At 47.9% G+C, this 17818-nt stretch overlaps 6 protein-coding genes across 6 annotated transcripts; 1 reads left to right on the forward strand and 5 right to left on the reverse strand.

Moving 5' to 3' along the window:
• Positions 1-1254: 1254 nt before the first annotated feature.
• On the reverse strand, positions 1255-2626 carry T310_5586 (Arsenite efflux transporter (ArsB); the record flags this gene model as incomplete). The annotated part of the gene is made up of 5 exons (XM_013471536.1): positions 1255-1468; positions 1540-1910; positions 1984-2097; positions 2130-2272; positions 2332-2626. The coding sequence occupies 5 exons, from the start codon at positions 2624-2626 to the stop codon at positions 1255-1257; spliced, it is 1137 nt and encodes a 378-aa protein (XP_013326990.1).
• A 1285-nt stretch (positions 2627-3911) lies between these two features.
• T310_5587 (Arsenic resistance protein ArsH) lies at positions 3912-5062 on the reverse strand (the record flags this gene model as incomplete). The annotated part of the gene is made up of 4 exons (XM_013471537.1): positions 3912-3938; positions 3996-4033; positions 4119-4506; positions 4586-5062. 4 exons carry the CDS (start codon positions 5060-5062, stop codon positions 3912-3914), a joined length of 930 nt encoding a protein of 309 aa, XP_013326991.1.
• Positions 5063-8349: 3287 nt separating this feature from the next.
• On the forward strand, positions 8350-9504 carry T310_5588 (uncharacterized protein; the record flags this gene model as incomplete). Its single annotated transcript, XM_013471538.1, has 2 exons — positions 8350-8440; positions 8531-9504. 2 exons carry the CDS (start codon positions 8350-8352, stop codon positions 9502-9504), a joined length of 1065 nt encoding a protein of 354 aa, XP_013326992.1.
• Positions 9505-10079: 575 nt separating this feature from the next.
• Positions 10080-11682, reverse strand: T310_5589 (uncharacterized protein; the record flags this gene model as incomplete). Its single annotated transcript, XM_013471539.1, has 3 exons — positions 10080-11293; positions 11400-11551; positions 11621-11682. The coding sequence occupies 3 exons, from the start codon at positions 11680-11682 to the stop codon at positions 10080-10082; spliced, it is 1428 nt and encodes a 475-aa protein (XP_013326993.1).
• A 487-nt stretch (positions 11683-12169) lies between these two features.
• Positions 12170-13511, reverse strand: T310_5590 (Tartrate-resistant acid phosphatase type 5; the record flags this gene model as incomplete). Its single annotated transcript, XM_013471540.1, has 4 exons — positions 12170-13003; positions 13034-13110; positions 13164-13319; positions 13394-13511. 4 exons carry the CDS (start codon positions 13509-13511, stop codon positions 12170-12172), a joined length of 1185 nt encoding a protein of 394 aa, XP_013326994.1.
• A 1802-nt stretch (positions 13512-15313) lies between these two features.
• Positions 15314-17012, reverse strand: T310_5591 (MFS monocarboxylate transporter; the record flags this gene model as incomplete). The annotated part of the gene is made up of 4 exons (XM_013471541.1): positions 15314-16108; positions 16251-16509; positions 16565-16662; positions 16758-17012. 4 exons carry the CDS (start codon positions 17010-17012, stop codon positions 15314-15316), a joined length of 1407 nt encoding a protein of 468 aa, XP_013326995.1.
• Between the last annotated feature and the right edge of the window lie 806 nt (positions 17013-17818).

The following is a 17818-nucleotide window of genomic DNA, read 5'->3' on the forward strand; positions in this document are numbered from 1 at the left end:
CTCTGATTGGTCTGGACAAATTTGACCTTACCATCGCCTGAGGGCAGGCTCTATTTTGGAGGGGGGGGGTGGATGTGACGATTCAACTTGCCTGTCGTCACGTGAGCGGTGAGAAAAGCGGTGAGGTATAGGTACGGCAGAATACTTGCATAAATCGCCTCGCTAGCGACCTGGCTCCCTTCCTTCTTCTCCTCTCCTCCCAGCCTAGTCTCTTGTAATTTAGATCGCTCCTAGTGATAAGAAACTGCTCTATTGCCTGGAATTGGATCCGTCACACTTATTAGAATATTAACCCTAAGAACCTAGCCTAATAAGCTAAAGTTATAGTTTTAAAACTATATAAAATATTAGGCCTTACCTATATCTTTATAATAGTTATATAATAGGCCTAAGAAAATATAGTAAAATAGCTTAATAATAGGGAGAGATAAGGTAGATAGAGGGTGAATCATAATAAATATAAGTTTAAGTCTAAAAGAATCCTTATATTACTTTAGATAAGATACATATTTTTAAGTATTTTAAAAGATTAATTATGGTTAATAAGTATTTATAAATATATAGCTAGGTAGTTAGGCTAATTACTTAGATAGGTTTTTAACTAGTCTATCTTATTTATTATTTTCTTAGGGAATTTTAGAAAGAAGGATAAATAAGAATAATAAAAGGTAACCTATAATATATAATCTAGATTAAGCCTTAAAATATTTAAAAAGCGATCATCGATGCCAAGGGGAACCTGAATCTCTACAAAGAGTCCTCCTGCCTGACCGAAAGCACTTGTTGTAACCCTGAAAAGTCCGGCTCCAACAAGTCTGCGAATGATCATCTTAGGCTTGACTTTAATGAGTGGGTTGGTTAGTCAACATCCTAATGGATTTTAGTTTAATGCAACTGCTGCTGATAATTGACTGTTTCCCAGGTTCTTTTCATATTTACGCCGTCAAACCCGGACAAGCTGTCTAGTGTCTCTCCCCCCCCCCTTCCCTCTCTCTCTTTTTATTTTTTTTTTTGTAAGTGGACATTCAAGGAGAGAGATGAGGAGAATGACGAGAATTCAGCTGGGGATATATTATTCCTATATTAAAGCTGTAAAGTAATCCATTCATGGCTGACTGTCAAAAATCCTAATATCGTTTCTTTGGTCCTTTCTCTTTTTTTTTATTTCCTTTACTGTGTTTGTTTTTTATCATGTTCTTTTTTCTTTGTTGCACACCTAGACAAGCATAAGTGGCTAAATATGACCACCTCAACTCAGTCCTTCCAACCCAGTCGCTTCGCCACAAATTTCACAGCATAGACAAGTCCCAGAAGCACAGGAACCTCAATCAAAGGACCCACGGTAGATGCAAGAGCCTGGTTGCTGTTCGCCCCAAACGTCGCAACAGCGACGGCGATAGCAAGCTCAAAGTTATTACTTGCTGCAGTGAAGCTCTGGGTAGCAGCGAGCTTGTAGCCGAATCCCAGTCTATACGTGACGAAGAGAGTGGCGAAAAAGACAATTATGAAATAGACAGCGAGAGGTGCGGCAACACGCACGACAGACACAATCTGATGGACCACCTGTCGTCCCTGAGAAGCGAATAGAACCAGAATCGTGAACAAAGTCCAATGAGTGACCAAGGGCTGATCCATTTCAGAAACACTTGGTCGTACCAACGCGGGCTGGTGATCTGCCGAAGGGTGAAGCGCGTAACAATTGCTGCACCCAGGGGAATCCCAAGAAAGACTGCAACACTTTTTGCAGCAGTGGAATATTGGAAGGTGACTGAATCGCCAGCTCGGCTGATAACTTCGATGAAGAAGACTCCTAAGGGCGCGAAGAGCACCATTTGAAGAAGAGAGTTGATGGCAACAAGGATAGCACAGTATTCGGTATCACCTCCTGCGAGCCCGGTCCAGATTAAGACCTAGTGAGAAGCATCAGTGTTAGCAAGTACATCAATGATTGGGAGAGAGATGAAGTTGGTGGAGTAGACTCACCATAGCGATACATCGGGCCAGTCCAACGAGGATCAGTCCCTCACGCAGCTCCGGCTCGTCTGGCAAGAAAGCCCACGCCAATGCCAGCTGACAGAATTCAGCGTTAGTGAATACCTGTTAAGTGATAATAGCAAGGAATAACATACCATCAGGAAAGGCGCGATGATCCAATTGAGAAACACGCTGAATGCAATTTGAATCCATATCTCGCGTGTCCGAAAGACATGATGCAAAGACTCGTATCGAATTTTACAAAGGATGGGATACATCATGACGAGAAGACCGACAGCTGCAAAGGGAAAGTTAGTAGAATTTTCCTATAGTGTCGATATCAGGGTCACTGCCTACCAATTGGAACAGAGACACCAACAAACGTTCCCTTTTGCAATGCAGGTCCAGTATTTGGCACGAAGTTGCCCAGAATAATTCCAATTGCCATAGCTAGAAAAATCCATACCGCCAGGAAGCGGTCGAGGATACCGAGATTCTTGAATGCGGACTGTTTCGCTTGTGGCTCATCCGACGACTGTGAGTCGCCGTGCTTTTCCACATCACAGGCTGGTGAAGCGAACTTATCAGCGGCAAGATCAGATCGAGTGCCCAGATCGGACGGTTGATCATGAGGAGCCTCTATAGAAGCCATCTTTCATTTATTTTGCATGAAAAATATAGTGTATACCATAGTGTAGACCAAGTGGGAAGACGGCAATGGTTGAAGGGAAGTCTTGGGCTTTATAGGGTGGTCAAGAATGACCGACTTATAGACGAGAAGAAGCGGTTGTTTTTTGCCACCTGTCGTGGAAAAGGGAACGCTGATCAAACCGCCTCCACCGTAATGAAGATACTGTGCATTGGTAACCCCAATGCTTGATAGTTCAGCAAACAACCAATACTAGAGTTTTCTTCCTCTTTTTCCTGTTTTTTTTTTTCTTTGTTTCCCTCGGATCACGGACTGGGCGCAGTATGATAGCGGGAGAAAGATTAAAGTTTATGAAAGGATCTAGACTAGCGTCCATTCTCCATCCACTAGCCTTTAGTTTACTGGGGAGTATTATGTATGCTGGAAAGAAAAAGCTTCAGAGAGCGGAAAGTTGTCTGTCACCGCCACCAGCCAATGATAGTCCGGGAGTGACACAACTCCAGAACTGTATACTGTGTATCTAGTCCAAAGGGCATGGCATTATTTTATTTATTCGGATCTCCAGAGAATGAAACCTACCTGGTCATTCATCCCTCCAGTTTTGGGGTCGAGGTCAGTGTCAGAATCACCAGCATTTTCTCCTCATCGATTTTTTAAATGGCAGCTTCAGCCTCAAATATCATCAGTAAGAATGAACCTAGCAAAGTAATGCCACCATCCGAAGTTCCATGGCATGCGGCTTATCCTGCTGCAAGGAGTGTGGCAGTCTCTCTATCTCGTCAGGAGTTGCTACAGTGGTTTCGAGATGGTAAACGAGTGGGAAAGGATTTTGTCCTTGTTGACCTGCGACGGACTGATTTCGAGGTATGCTGAGAGGCTTGAGGTCCATGGGACAGCAGAATACGCTGACGCACAGCTGCAGGGAGGTACCATCCGAGGATCCTTGAATCTCCCAGCACAGAGTTTATATCCTACCATTCCGACTCTTTATTCTCTTCTATCTAACAGCGGTGTGAAACATGTTGTCTGGTATTGCGGTCAGTGTTGTCAATTCAGAGAGTTCTACTATTTCTTAAATCAATTTTTTTTGTTTTCTGGTGGCTAACACAGATATCGCTTATGTACAGGTTCATCAAAAGGCCGCGGAACACGTGCAGCAGGTTGGTTTGCGGATTATATTGAGGAACAGCGAGATAAATCCCTGAAGAGCCTTGTGCTGGATGGGGGGATTAAAGGGTGGGCCACTGCTGGGGCGGAGTACACGCAACTGATGGATGAGTATGATGCATCAGTATGGACAAAGTAGTTGGTCTGTCTGATGAGTCGGAGATAGCATATACCCATGTCTCTAGCCTTAGTACTGTGCACTTACCATGGCTAAGAATAGCGCTTGCTCCATGATACAGGGATCTGTAAGAGGCATAAGTTCTCTAATAATGTTCTATATCCTCTAGCATGTATAAAGCCAATTGATTGTGTCATTTAGCTAAAGTACTGTTCCTTCTTTTTGCCTCTTTCAATCTCTTCTCAGCTCTTTCGCTGAAACGATCAGCAAAGAGACCCATGTGAGGCCGCATCAGAATGGTATATTTGACAAACTCCTCCATGCAATCCACTAGACGATCTCTATTACCACTAGGCATGAGTCGCTGGTCTCCCGGTTGACCTTCATCCGGAAAATGTGTATATGCTTTGGGAATTGATGATTGATTCGGAATAGTAAACATACGCATCCAACGGCCAAGAATGCGTAGGGAGTTAACTGTATTGAACGATTGTGATCCACCACACACCTGGACAATGGCAAGCGTTCGGCCTTGTGTCGGACGGATGCTTCCAGTGGTCAGAGGAATCCAGTCAATCTGATTCTTGAAAACCGCGGTCTGGCACCGCCAGAGAAGAAAGAATAAGTAATCAATCCATCAAGTGTTTGAACAGATTCAGGGAGAGGAAGTTACTAACCAAATTGCCATGCTGTTCTGGTGAGACCCAGACATGCCCATCACTCCAGTTACTGAGCTCTCGGAGCTCCCTCACTTTAGGATGGCCATGATCGGTATCATTTTTCAACGGTAGCCCTTCGGGGTCGAAGACGCGCACATCACAGCCAAGTCGGAAGAGGATACGGCAAGCTTCGAATGCCACAAGCCGTGAGTATGACCTTCTCCGAAGACTGCCGTATAGTACAAGGACTTTCAGCCTCTTCTTTGTATTCTGTAGATCATTCTCTGCCATATCCAGGACGGTTGTCAACTCCAGATTGTTCACCCAGTCCTCAGCCGCGTCTTCATTGAGGATGAATGGGCGGTACTTCTGACGAATATCAATGTCGTCTTCGCTTTCTGGCAAGGCCAACGATCGGTAATCTGGAATCTGTATCTCTCTATGCTGAGAATCCACGTCCGTCATCGCTGTCTGAGCACCAGTGGAATGCGCCATTCTTGCACCCACACAGTACAATGCACGTAGTCGGAAAGAAGTCGATGTAATCCGTTTACACGACAGTGATAGTCTAAGGCAAGAACTCATCGCGTGATTGGTAAAACTCTTTTAAAAAAAGACAGCCAAGCATTAAAGAAGAAAAATTCACAAACGAGACATGGATTACATATCAGAAAGGAATGAAAGAGAGATCAAATGAACATATATATATATATATATAATCATACCTTTCAGATTTGCGGGAGCGGGCGAACTGACGGCATTTTATACATGTACAGTAACTCACAGAGAATAGAAAAGTAGCGGTTATGCCAAGAGATTGCACCTCAAAATCACCAAGGTATGTCACTGGCAAACTCCCATTGGATAAGGGATGAAGGATGGTGGAGCCATGATGCCGGGCTAGACCGTCGCATTATTGAACCCGAGAGATATCTGAGAGAACTCTTGTAGTGCTTATTGATTGATAATGATATAGTGATCCAATTAGAAACAGTTTTTCCTTTTCTTTTCTTCTCTTCGCTTTGAGAATCTGAGTCTCAACTGTACTGCGAGGTGGCAAAAGTCCAATCTAGCTGAAAAGTTTGAAGGCTGGATAAACTTCGACAAGCTATCTGTTCTAGCGAATGATCCAAGAATACAACTTATCCAGCGAACCAGCGTCCATTCCAAAATGTTAGCTTTGTAAAATGCTTCGCGGTGTCTCTTGATTGTCTGGCTCACTATCATGACGAGGATGGAGACCAGGAACTCTAGAAACGCGAAGATGATCACTGGGGTAAGCGATACTGCTCATTGCACCGACGGAGGGGATTAATTGATCCTTAAGCAACTGATGATATTCTAGGCGGATCGCGCTGCTACGTCCGCTCGAATCCGTGACAACCAGCGGCGTTCTCGCGCGACGGAAAGAATACATTCAAGATCTTGAGCAACGCTTGAGAATGTTTGAAAGACTCGGTATTGAGGCGACACATGAAGTCCAAGCGGCAGGAAGGAGAGTAGCGGCAGAGAACGCTTTGCTCCGATCCCTACTGAGACTCCATGGTGTCACGGATGCGGAGGTTGAAGAGTATTTGAAATCACAAAGAGACCCAACAAGCCCTGGTCCGTCAACGGTAACGCCACTGTTGCCAACTCCGCGACCGCCACCAGCAAGCGATCCTCCGCCAACAGTCTCAAGTGATCATCTGATGAAACACCAGCTTTCCCAGCTAATTCCATCCCATCCGGAGACGAGCAGGGTACGCGATAATCAGCTTCAGGAGCCGGATGTTGTTGGGTTGCCTCTTCGCCACCAAAACCAGTTGCCATAGGGCATGTATATCTTCCCAACGGCCCAGATTCCTGTGGTGAGTGGCCGGCAGCCGTGGGTTCAGTCAATCTTGAACCCTCCTCTGAATTACAGCAATCTCGTGGCCAACTTGATACGGGCCAAGTCACATCGTGTGAGACTGCAGCCAGAATTATCACAATGATGCGAGGCTACTCAGATACACAGGATGCGCGGGCTGAACTAGGCTGTTCTTCTGAATCCAACTGTATGGTGAAAAACATGGCAATTTTCGAGATACTGGATAGATGATGAGCCTGGCATGCATGAACCTGGGGCCATTGCAACATGTCTCATCGCAATGACAGCCTGAATTCTGTTCTTTCTCCTTAGGTCTCTCGCGAAGTAAGTCCACACATTAATCATTAGCCGCTAAGAAATAATGTCTATTTGAAATAAATAGATTGAAGCCTAATCCAGTCTGTAAGTGACTGGTTACTATGACTAGAAATATCGCAATATACTTCTGTTCTTATTGCTCCATAAATATGACATATTTAGCAGCCTAACATTTATAATTTGAAGGGAGTTATGGAAGGGTTTAAAAGTACTCTAGCCTAACCTGAGTTCGTTGGAAATTGTATTTTTCTAAGTCTGTTGAAGCCAGCGCATTAGGTATATAGCATCTGAGCACTGCAAGGAGCTCAAGCTGCGGGTAATCGCTTCGCCTTCTATATAAGGCTAGCGCAGCTCTATAGAATAAAAAGCGATAGAGATGCGATAGAGCATATCGCTAGGTTAGCACCCTAGGCAATTAACTGCTATTATCGCCGCTAATAGGAGCACCTCAATGCCCAGTTTCCCGCTCATTCCAACAAAGTCTCTACCTCTGTTATTAGGCCTTAGCTAGCTAGCCAATATTATTATTCCTTTGACTAATGATAGTAGTAGTCTTGTAGGATTTTGATCTATAGTGTACTTTATAGACTAGGCTGACCGTGGGATGGGAAATCGGGATCCCAAGGGGGGTCTTATCCCCTCCCACGGGATGCCAAGACCGTATGGGATGGGATTCCCATGTTATGGGATAAGGGATGGGAATATCCATTCCTAATATTAATATAAAGTCATCCTATTCCTGTTCCGTTTCCTATTAAGGAAATTCCCATATTAGCTATAGATTTATTAGGAATTTCCCATCCTACAGTAAGCACATTAGAGGAAATTCCCCTCTCACTATATAATCTAAAGGGAAAATCCCTTCCTGTAATATTATTATCTATCAAGACCTAGCGGCAAAGGTAAAATGCATTGATTCGTGCTATCTATTCTATCTGAAAAAAAAGGCAGAATCGACGAGAGAGAGAAGGAGAAGAAGAAGAAATTGAGAGGCGTAGACTCAAAGAGAGATATCTATGTGGGTCAGGTGAAGCGAGGTGTCACGTGAAGCAAGATCATGTGACCTGAGAACCACGCTCCGCCAGCCGGGTCAGTGCCTGGAGCCTGACATCGCCAGCGAGAAAACAGGGATCCATCGCCATATCCTTGAATCTGTCTGAAAGGAAGATAATCGGGCGTTGTCCAGGCATGAATGAGACCTCTATCCTGTCCCTACATACCTAACCTGCATAAATCTGGCTGGTCAACCGAAGACAAGAGAATGGAATAGAAACAGGGAACCTTTATTCTAAACCCCTTGGAGAGAGGGCACCGTCAGTGCATGGATTTTGATTATTTTTACTCAGATGATAGTTAATGTGGTCTTTGTATGGGTGAGGGCGAAATACACTGCTCATGGAGCGGGATTGGTGTGAAAAGCAAGGACCGGAATGTGTCTTGGACGATCCTGCACAATGTATCTGCATGGCAATCCGTCCATGGGACGCTCTTGCTGAATAGTCAAAGTAGCAGTAAGTTGCTGCTATTTGCGCAAGCATCCATCAGCTAAACTGTGTTCTACTTATTGTTGCCCTTGGTCGCAGAATGACAAGAGATCCAGGGATGGGCCAATATGCCCATGATGCCACCGGATGCTATCGCCTGGAGCCTGGATAATGGCCTGACTAGCACAGCCAACAAATACAGAGCCCAACCTAGCAGAAGTGGGCAGTGTTGATGCATGAGAAGCGGAACGACTTAGAGAAGATGCTTTTAGAGTAACTGACTGGCCACTGATATGTATATGCTCAAAGGTTTCGGGCCAGTTTATCGCCAAGTATGCTGTGCTCGCTCCCCTGAGTGTTCACGGCAGGGTCACCACCAGGTGAACTGCACCAATGTACCCGGGATTCAATGCGCACTTCTGGATCCGGTCAAAGCCCGCTGGCCTAGGGAAGGGGGTGCAGCGTACGAGGTGGCTTTGCTATGCAGGACATTTATGTGCATGAAAAGAGCAGCGATCCCTGTCCCGATTACGTTGGAAGCGCAAGGAAGAAATGGTATCAGACAGCCTTATAAAGGCGACGAGGCCACCTTTGAAACCGACATGTTCCTTAGAGCTCAGTGCATTCCCGTCTTTCCTCTCCTTTGGCCTCAGAACACACAGAAACATTGGATCTATCTATCTCATTTACTTGTTGCAGATATTATGTCAGAAGTCAGATGCAGGTTGAGACTGTTCCATTATGCAACTTTGGGCAGCTTGTGGCTAACATATGTTCTGGTGGACAAAATCACAGAAGCGGTCTCTAGTCATACAGTCTTTCAAGATTTGGGAGGCTCTTACAATATTGGATCTCTCCCAATGTCGACTACATGGAGAGATCATGAGATTAGATCGATAATGAGCGGAGAAGATGAAGGAGTCAAGGCATTGCTTTGCAGAATTTCCCCCTTTGATGAAATATTTGCCGCTTCTCTGCGGATATCAGTGCCCCAAACCACCGTGGCGAAGATCAATTGGCGTTCATTCCTTCCTGGTGGGCAGAAATCTGGTGGTCCACTTAATGTCGCCGAAGCCATTTCCAACGAAAGCTGGATGCGCTTCCACCAAGTGTCATTCTGCTGGGTGCGTCTTTCGCTAGGCTTTGAAGACAAAGCTGTCGAATCATTCAAGTTCTGCTATGAGGAACTGAGACTTCATGTGTACCACTACCTGCGTACGCATGTTGACAAATGCCCTTGGTTCTTTGAAGTTGCTGAGGTAAGTGGAGATATCCCGCTATAAAATTCAAGGTTTGGTCGCGCTGAGCGTTGTCACAGGCACTGAAGAGGCAGAATCCTTTTGCGTATTCTGCTCTCTCTCGCGGGATCAACACGTTCATTAGTCACCAGCAGCTCGAATTTGTTCTCGAACTCGATTCCATTCTTGGTCCTCTACGTAATCTTCTCCACAACAATGATCTCTTGCTGCCAGAGCTTCTTCGATATCTCACTGTTCTAGAAGTACGCTACCGAGATAAATACCAGGGGACAGATCCTGTTGATTGGCAGTCAGAATTCTCAACTATGATTGAGCTGTACCCGGCTATAACCAAAGATAAGCCCCCATCAGACACGCTTAAGGAAGGAGGTAACTCCGAACGCCATCTCTCCAACTCCTCGAGGAAAGACGGAATATGGCTCAGTCCGAGCGTACGAGCCCGTCGATTGTGACCGCCATAGCCGTATATTTTGCTCACGGCGCGACCTATGATCCGGGCGAGTTGCACGTGGGCACGAAGGCCTTCGGCGCTGGGGAGCCCACTGTCCGGTGTCAATGATAGAAGGTACACGGCACTTGAGTCATGAACTGAGGTTCACTCACGGCTCATCCTTGGGCAAATCGACGCCGATATCATCGTCTGATATCATGTTCGGCCGTCCCAGAAGACAGCTCACGAATCTAGCATCAATTAAAGTTAGCCGCGCAGTCCTTTCTTTTGCTGCGGTGGATCTACCAACCTGTCGAGGACATAGACCGTCCAAAACTGGCGCTTCTCCCTTTCGCCCGTCATCCAGCTTTGATGGAATCCGTACGTGATTGCGATGTGCCCCGCGAGTCGGATGTAGGAGTAAGCTGCGTCTCGTCGATTTTCGCCCAGCAGATAGTACCCCATCAGGGAAAGACACTGGATATGCGCTGGAGTCGCTGTTTCCAGGGGGCTCCGGAACAGAAGTTTCGCGCGCGCAAAGTAGCTCTGACTGGGCTCGGAACCCGCTGACCGTGCAGTCGCCTATTTGCTTGCCACGGCCAGGGCCGCATTCAAAATGGCAAGGAGGCTTGACCGCGTAGAGAGCCCGTCGAGCAACTGCGGCCAGTAGGCTTGGCGCAGAATATGGGATAATGTTCCCCCAGTAATGGATACTGACGTCGTTCGTCTGATCGTCGAAACTGGGCAACGTGGAAAGAAGCGTCTCTGCCTCAGTGAACGACGGGAGATAATACGGATCCACCTGAGGGAGAAACAGTGGCCGAGAGTCATGCGTCTGGTACCGGCCCAGCAAGACCGCAAATGAATCCTCCATCTGTGACAGCCCCAGACAGCCGTCCCCCTGCGAGACCAGCGGCAAGACCGTGCTGGCAAACTCCCGTAGTTGATCGAGGAAGGCCGCGCCCGCCGAATTCCCCAGGTACCTTCTGTGCCCGTCCGGATCGGCGAGTAGACGGCCCCCATCGAGGACTTCCTCCGAGTCGGAAGCAGTGAAATTCTTCAGAGGAGTCGCGCTGCCACTGCCACTGCTGCTGCCAGTCTGAGCTGGAGGACAGTCCTCGTGTGCACTAACACTTGCACTCGCACTCGCACTCCGGGCCCGTCTCATCAGCTCCAATCGGTCTTTCTCGGAGGGGATCGCCGCGCTGAGACACTTTTGCAGGAATTGTTCGTTGGCCTGCAGGTCCTCGTAGGTGGCTCTGGATATGGTGATCCGTTCCTCCGCCGGGGAAGGATACTCGCACGGACCGGCCGGCCGAACGGCATTGTCGGCAGGGTCGATCCCCAGTGCATTTGATGCGGCGGATGTTGCAGCCATTGCATCTGTTTTAGCGTTAGAAAAGCAGGAATAAAAAAGAAATAAAAAGCAGATTGTTAACAAAGAAAGACAGAAAATAAGGGGAAAACTCCGATGCAGCCGATTATCTACATACGCTCTGGAGACTCGTTTCCGTTGCTCTGGCGGCACCTTCGACCGTCTTCTGTTCGGGGGAAGGCGCTCCATCACGTCCGTCCTTTTCCTTTACATAATGCCAGAATCTCCCCTGAGTGCTGGCCGATGAGCGTGCAGCAAAGACAGACCTGTCGAGTAGGACTTCGGTATGTAATGTACAATGACGTCGACGGGAATCCGGGGTAAAAATCAACTACGATCCGGCTAAGTCAATTGGTTGGAGCCGAGGTGGAGTGCCACGTCTCGCAGCCTCGACCATGTCGAAGTCTTTACAAGCAGCACATCAACTTAGCTTCAGGATAATGAACCATGTAGAGTAACGTAGCTTCTGGTAAAATTTAATACCGCGTCTATTGGTCAGCCTTACATGTACGAATACATTGCGTTGCTTTACAATCCAAAAAGGCGCCTTTACTAGTGACTAAGCATGTCACTAGTCACGTGATCGAGACACCCGACCGTTATAGTCACGTGGTATTCCCCAACGTCTCGTAGATAGCTTCAAGTACGTACGTTTGCAGTTGAACTCTCTTCTCAAAATAGTGCCGAAGGATTAGTGGTTTATTACGTTATTCTCTAGCCGGCTTCCTTTTTGTATTTTTAATTATGCACATTAAAAGGCCATCGTAGATTCCATCTAGAATCTATTATTCTAACATTGGACACATATAAGTCAGACTCCTACCTATCTACACACATATAACTACAGCATGCATCTCCCGCCCACCTGCATCTAGTGCAGCCGTCTAGATAGAGTGCTGCGTGATCTGGAACGAGTACGACGGCTTCAGGTCGTTCTGCACCGGGTACAGGTCGCCGCCCTCAAAGCTCATGTCCCGGACGTAGTACTCAAAGTTCAGGCTCTGCTTGCTGATGTCCAGCGTGACAAAGCCGTTGGCCGCCGCCTGGGCATTCGCCGCCAAGTACTGGGCATACGGTCCCAGCGGGACGCCGTTGTTGCAGTCGCCGGCCTGCGGGTAGCCAGCCGCGCCCGAGAGCACAAAGTGCGTGTTGTTGCCATAGTAGTGCGCCAGGCAGTGGTCGTGTCCGTTCAGGACGATGCCCTTGTGCTGCTCGACGATGGAGATCAGCGGCCACAGCTCGCTGTAGTTGCCCGACGAGGACAGGTACGGGTGGTGCAGCTGCAGGAACTTCCAGTCGGCCTTGGACTGGCTGAAGGTCTGCTGCAGGAAGTCGACCTGCACCTGGGTGGTCTTGTGGCAGGCCGCCGTGTACTCGTTCTGGTAGACCGACGTGCTCTCCTGGTACGCCTCAATGAAGCAGTCCGAGTCCACGACGACGAAGGTGGCCGTCCAGTCCTTGCCGGTCAGGTCGTACGTGTAGTACGGCAGCTTCTCCGTGCCAAAGTACCAGCGGTCGTCGATCAGCGGCGCAATCTTGGTCTCGAAGTCCACGCCGCTCTGTCCCTTGACGACATCGTGGTTGCCCAGGCATTGGTACCAGGGAGCGTTCTCGAACACGCCCTGGCTGTACATGTTCACCCACGCTTCCTGGAAGCGCAGGATGCCGCCGGTGGTGAAGTCGACGCCGCTGTCGTAGAAGTTGTCGCCAACAGAAATCTATACTATCAGTCAGATCAGGTCACGAACCGGAAGAGGAGAGGGTCCTACAAAAGCGGAGCAATTCTTCTGGGCGCAAACCTCCCCAATGTAGCTGGCCGTATTCTCTGAAGCCAGGTTAGCGACGGGATCATAGACAGATACGATTGATAGAACACACCTTGAAGGGCCGTCGCATTGGTGATGTACGTGCGGTCGCCGGGGTCACAGTCGTTCTGGACCTCACGAGGGATGGTCACATTGGCCTTCTGCAACTGCGGCAGCACATCGTTACAGAAGGAGACAGGGAGAGGCGTCCAGCCTGTCCAGCCGTAGTCTAGGGAACAGTCAGTTCGATCACAATTGAAAACACACAGATCATCGTTCAAAATTGACGAATTGGCTACCGACCTCCAACGATACCGACGGTGAGCACCTCAGCTCCTTTGGGGGCCTCAACGGCCTCGGTGGAGGACAGGAGGCCCGCCACAGAGGCCAGAGTCAAAAGGTTCTTGAAGGAGGAAGACATGATGAAGACGGCAACGATCAGTTCAAACAGACCCTTCGTTGCGTGCTTGAGCGACTGAGGCGTTCATCAGGCCGACCATTGTGTCTTCAGGCCGTTATGTATCTTCTTTGGAGAGCCCTCGTTCCGCGCCATCGGATTGACCGTTGAAGCGAAATCCCTGCTCAGTCCCCGCCGATCGAGCAGCGCGACTCGCTGGGCAGTGGCTGACGGAGAAGAAGGCACGTGCATCGCTGTTCGTCTGGCTGCCATCTGCTATCTTGTCATGTTGTCACTCATCGAAGTTTTCGACAGGAATCTTCAGCGCACTGACCGCGCGCACGCGACAACAAGGTTGGGCGGCAGAACCGGCCACCAATGGTGGCTATCGGTCTTGGCACGTGGCCAAGCTTTCCGTACCCGCATCGGAACCCCAGAAGCTTGTTTCCGTCGGAATTGTTCCCGATTACAATTCTCCGTTGCGTGATTGGCAGGAGCCAGGTGTCATTCATTAATTCTGCAAGGGGAAGCTTCTATCTGTCGTCAGTGTGGGGTGACATAATATTAATTATTAACTTTAATATTACTGTTGACTACAGAGAATTAAGTAATTTGTTGATCTAGGAACCTTTGTGATAGGCAGAAGTCATACAGATTCCTTCTGGAAATGAGACAACGCTCGGGCCCCTGGAACTAGAGCGGTGCTTGACATGGATTATGAGAGCAAACTATAACCAGTCCAACGGCATCAAACTGGCGCGAATCCATTCTTAGTATTTATTTTCTGTCTGTTAAGGAGTTTTGTGTTTTCCCCCGACGTAGGACAGTCCGCTCTGTCTAGGACTTCTGAAAATAAAATAGCACAGGACAGCTAGGAGGAATATATCTCCACTCATACAGAGCACTACCTAATTAGAATTAGGTATTTGTAGGCCACAGAATTCAGGCAGAGATGCCATAGTCGGCGCTCAGACACATTCTCCACTTCACCCGCCGTAGAGAAACGTCCTTTTGTGGACACATATCGAGAAGAATTTTTCTGTTAATAGTTGGTCCATCAATAATGGAAGGCACGGGACGGCCAGGGGTGGTTAGTCAGCCTGTTCTCCCGTCGTCGTGCACGTGCAACTCCGAGAGGGCAGTCTGACTGGCTGCTCACCGTCCAGAGGATGGATTCTCATCCCGATTTCCATCACCTGGCGCCATCGAAGATGTTGGATCCGACATTACCGTGCCGTTCAACAGGATCCGCCTTGTTCGTTTATTCTCGGAGGAGTTTCGCAACTGCCTGGAAAAAGAGGCGATCAGAGAGCAATACAGCACTGGAATCTACGACAACCGTGTAACACGGATGCTTCAAGACTTCGAATATGACCACTTTAGTTGGCTGTTGTCCACGATCTGATGCCTCCTTTGCCTGCACCAACGTCGCCTGTGATCATTGGAGAAGCAAAATGGGCAGAAGCTGAGGTCGGAACAGATCAGATATGAAAGAGACCCAGCAATTTGCCTCGTTACCATGATTATTATCTCGAAACAAGTGACGGAGTGCTATTCGTCTTTATAAGATCGAGGTAGGGCTGCAGTCTATGGGAAAAAAAAAAAGTCGCTGCAAGGAAATACTCTATATGCAATGTCTATACGCGGTGTTCTACTTCCTATAAAATGCGTCGTTCGACTTCAGCTTCCTGAAATCTGTCTGGGTATAACTGATCAGTATGCGACCAGGTTTTCGATTTCTTCTCTTCGTGTTCAACTAGTCGAGCATTGATGCAGTTCCATTGGAAGGTTAGGATCATTGCAGTTCTAATAAAGAGAAGATCCACTCAGAGCAACCTCAACGGCCGCGCCAGCACGCTCAGCCCGCCCAGAAAGGCTGTGATGCCTGTGAAGACAATCAGCGTGCCATAGCCGCTGCCGTACGCCCCGCCAGCGGCATCTCGCCAGGGAAAGCCTTGCAAGAGCTTCTCACTCAGTGGTCCACTAACCACGTTGCCGATGCCTCTCCCTGCGGCTAGGAAGGCAAACACAATCGTAGGTTCAGCCGAGTTCGCGTTCTTCTGGACCTCTTTCATGATGGCAGGCCAGGTGGCCGAGAATGGTCCTGCAAAGATGCCATAGGCAATGCAGAAAATGAACAGGGGTGCCAGTGTGAGAGAGAAGCCCCAGAGCAGGAAGATGGCAACAGTGCTGCCGACAGTAGAGATGAAGATGCAGGTCGTCACATGACAGCGATCAACCAGCATTCCCATGATGATGCATCCAAAGACAGAGGCGAGGTTGACGAGGATAACGGTAAGTGAGGCGACGAGGTTACTGGCTCCAAGTGTGTGACTCGCGTATGTTGGGAGATAGATGGAAGGGAGGAAGAAGCCCAGGGCTTCGAGGACATTGCCAAGCTGGAAAATGAGGAAGGTCCGATTCCAGAGGAAGCTGAAGTCAAACGGCCGCATACTGGCCGACTGCGCGATAGGCAGCCGGGGCTTAACGAAGTATAGGAGAGGAGCTGTCAGGATGAACAGCACGACAGACCACACTCTCAGGGTCGTCCGAAAGCCGTGGGCGTTGAGGAGCCACTGGAGGAAGACAGGCAGGACGACGCCTGACACGCCGGTGCCAGCCTACACACGTTAGTCGTTAGTATGTCTGTATGTCAGAATGATACGGTCTTCGTTCTTTCTTTCTCTTTCTCTTCTCTCTCTCTCTCTTTTCTTTTTTTTGTTCGATAATCATTGTTGATCCACTAGCTGGTGACTGACGTACCCACATAATCCCAAACGCCAGCCCCCTCTTATTGACGAACCACTCCTCCATGAAGAGGATGGTGGGTGCATACGTCAGACTCGCCCCGACGCCATACCCAATACCCTGCATGAGCAAGAGATGGGTAGTATTGGTCGCGAATGAGCTGAGCGCGATGGCAACACACATGATTAGGAAGCCAAGGGGGTGGCGAACCGCTTCAGTCGGGGACGGCCAGCAGTAGGCCAAAGACGAAGGGGGATAGAATGTAGATGATTTCCTGCATGCGTCAGAAATATACAGAATGAAGACAGGGAAGGGTACGTAGGACAAACCATCGCGCAGGTCCCACTGGCAGCAATGTTGCCCGACTGCTTGAACGGCTCGTGCGTGCTGTAGTAATCTTGGAAAATGCCGAAGGCGAATGCGAAGCCTATATACGTATATCAATTAGCAGAAAAAGTCATAATAAAAATAATGAATAATAATTGCAAAGAACTATTTGTGTTGTTGTGTCGTACCCCACACCAACGCCTCGATCATAAAACAGGCCGCCAGGAACAGCCAGGCATCTCTGCCGCCATCGCGGGGGGGTAGTTGAGGTTGTTGATTGTTGGTATTGGTGTTGGCATTGTCGTTATGATTACGAGTATAATCATGATTATGATTGTATTCTTCCACCGCATCATCTAGGTGTCGTTGTCCAGACGCTGTCATATGCGAGCCATCATGATGAGCGGTGTGGATGGACGAGGAATTCGAATGGCGGTGTTCGAACTCCATCTCAACACGTCGAGCAACAACACGACTGCTCTATGATTCAGCGGGATGTGCTTTCAATTGACCAGGAAAATAATTAATGTAACAGCTACAAATTCGTTAAATACAGAAATTTTCCGGTTACGAATTTACGGGAAAAGTCTATTTATTTAAAATATGATAAAATCTAAATGTGGGTTTATTATATTCCTTAACTAGAAATATTCAGATATCATCGCCGTTTGTTCGTTTTTCTGGTCGAAATCAATTCTTTTGAACCTACCGTTGACAGCTTCTAAGGGCCATTCTCTAGCGTAGCTACAAACTGGTCAACTAAAAAGACATATATTATAGCTGTAGTAGTAAATTGGTTTCTATCCATTATTATAACGCTAGTGTAACTACTGTGTACTTAAGGAATAGAAGTATTATACGGGAATAAACATGGCTTAGCCACTATATCTCCTCTATGTCATTACTACGATGGTTAACAGATTCTACTGAGACAGGGTAAACAATCCTTTCCATATTAATAGATCTGAAGCTAACAAGAGATTAAAAACAAGAATACGTCCTTCATGTTTTCTGTCTGTCCACTCATAATCACCCCCGTGGTGAACATCTTTGCTGTTCTGTAGCTGAATATGGCCTCAGGCTTCATGTCAAGCCTCTATGAGGTACGTGACACTAATGGTTCAACAGAATCTGGTCCAATGCCCTCTGCACTGTAGCACACTGGGTCTCGATGTTATACGAGCCAGCACTTGGCTTTCAGCGAGATATATTCTGCGAGTTGTCATTCCACTGGTAGAACCGGACCAATCTACCAA

Source organism: Rasamsonia emersonii (assembly GCF_000968595.1).
Source record: "Rasamsonia emersonii CBS 393.64 chromosome Unknown ctg1118621760303, whole genome shotgun sequence".
Lineage (NCBI taxonomy): Eukaryota > Fungi > Ascomycota > Eurotiomycetes > Eurotiales > Trichocomaceae > Rasamsonia > Rasamsonia emersonii.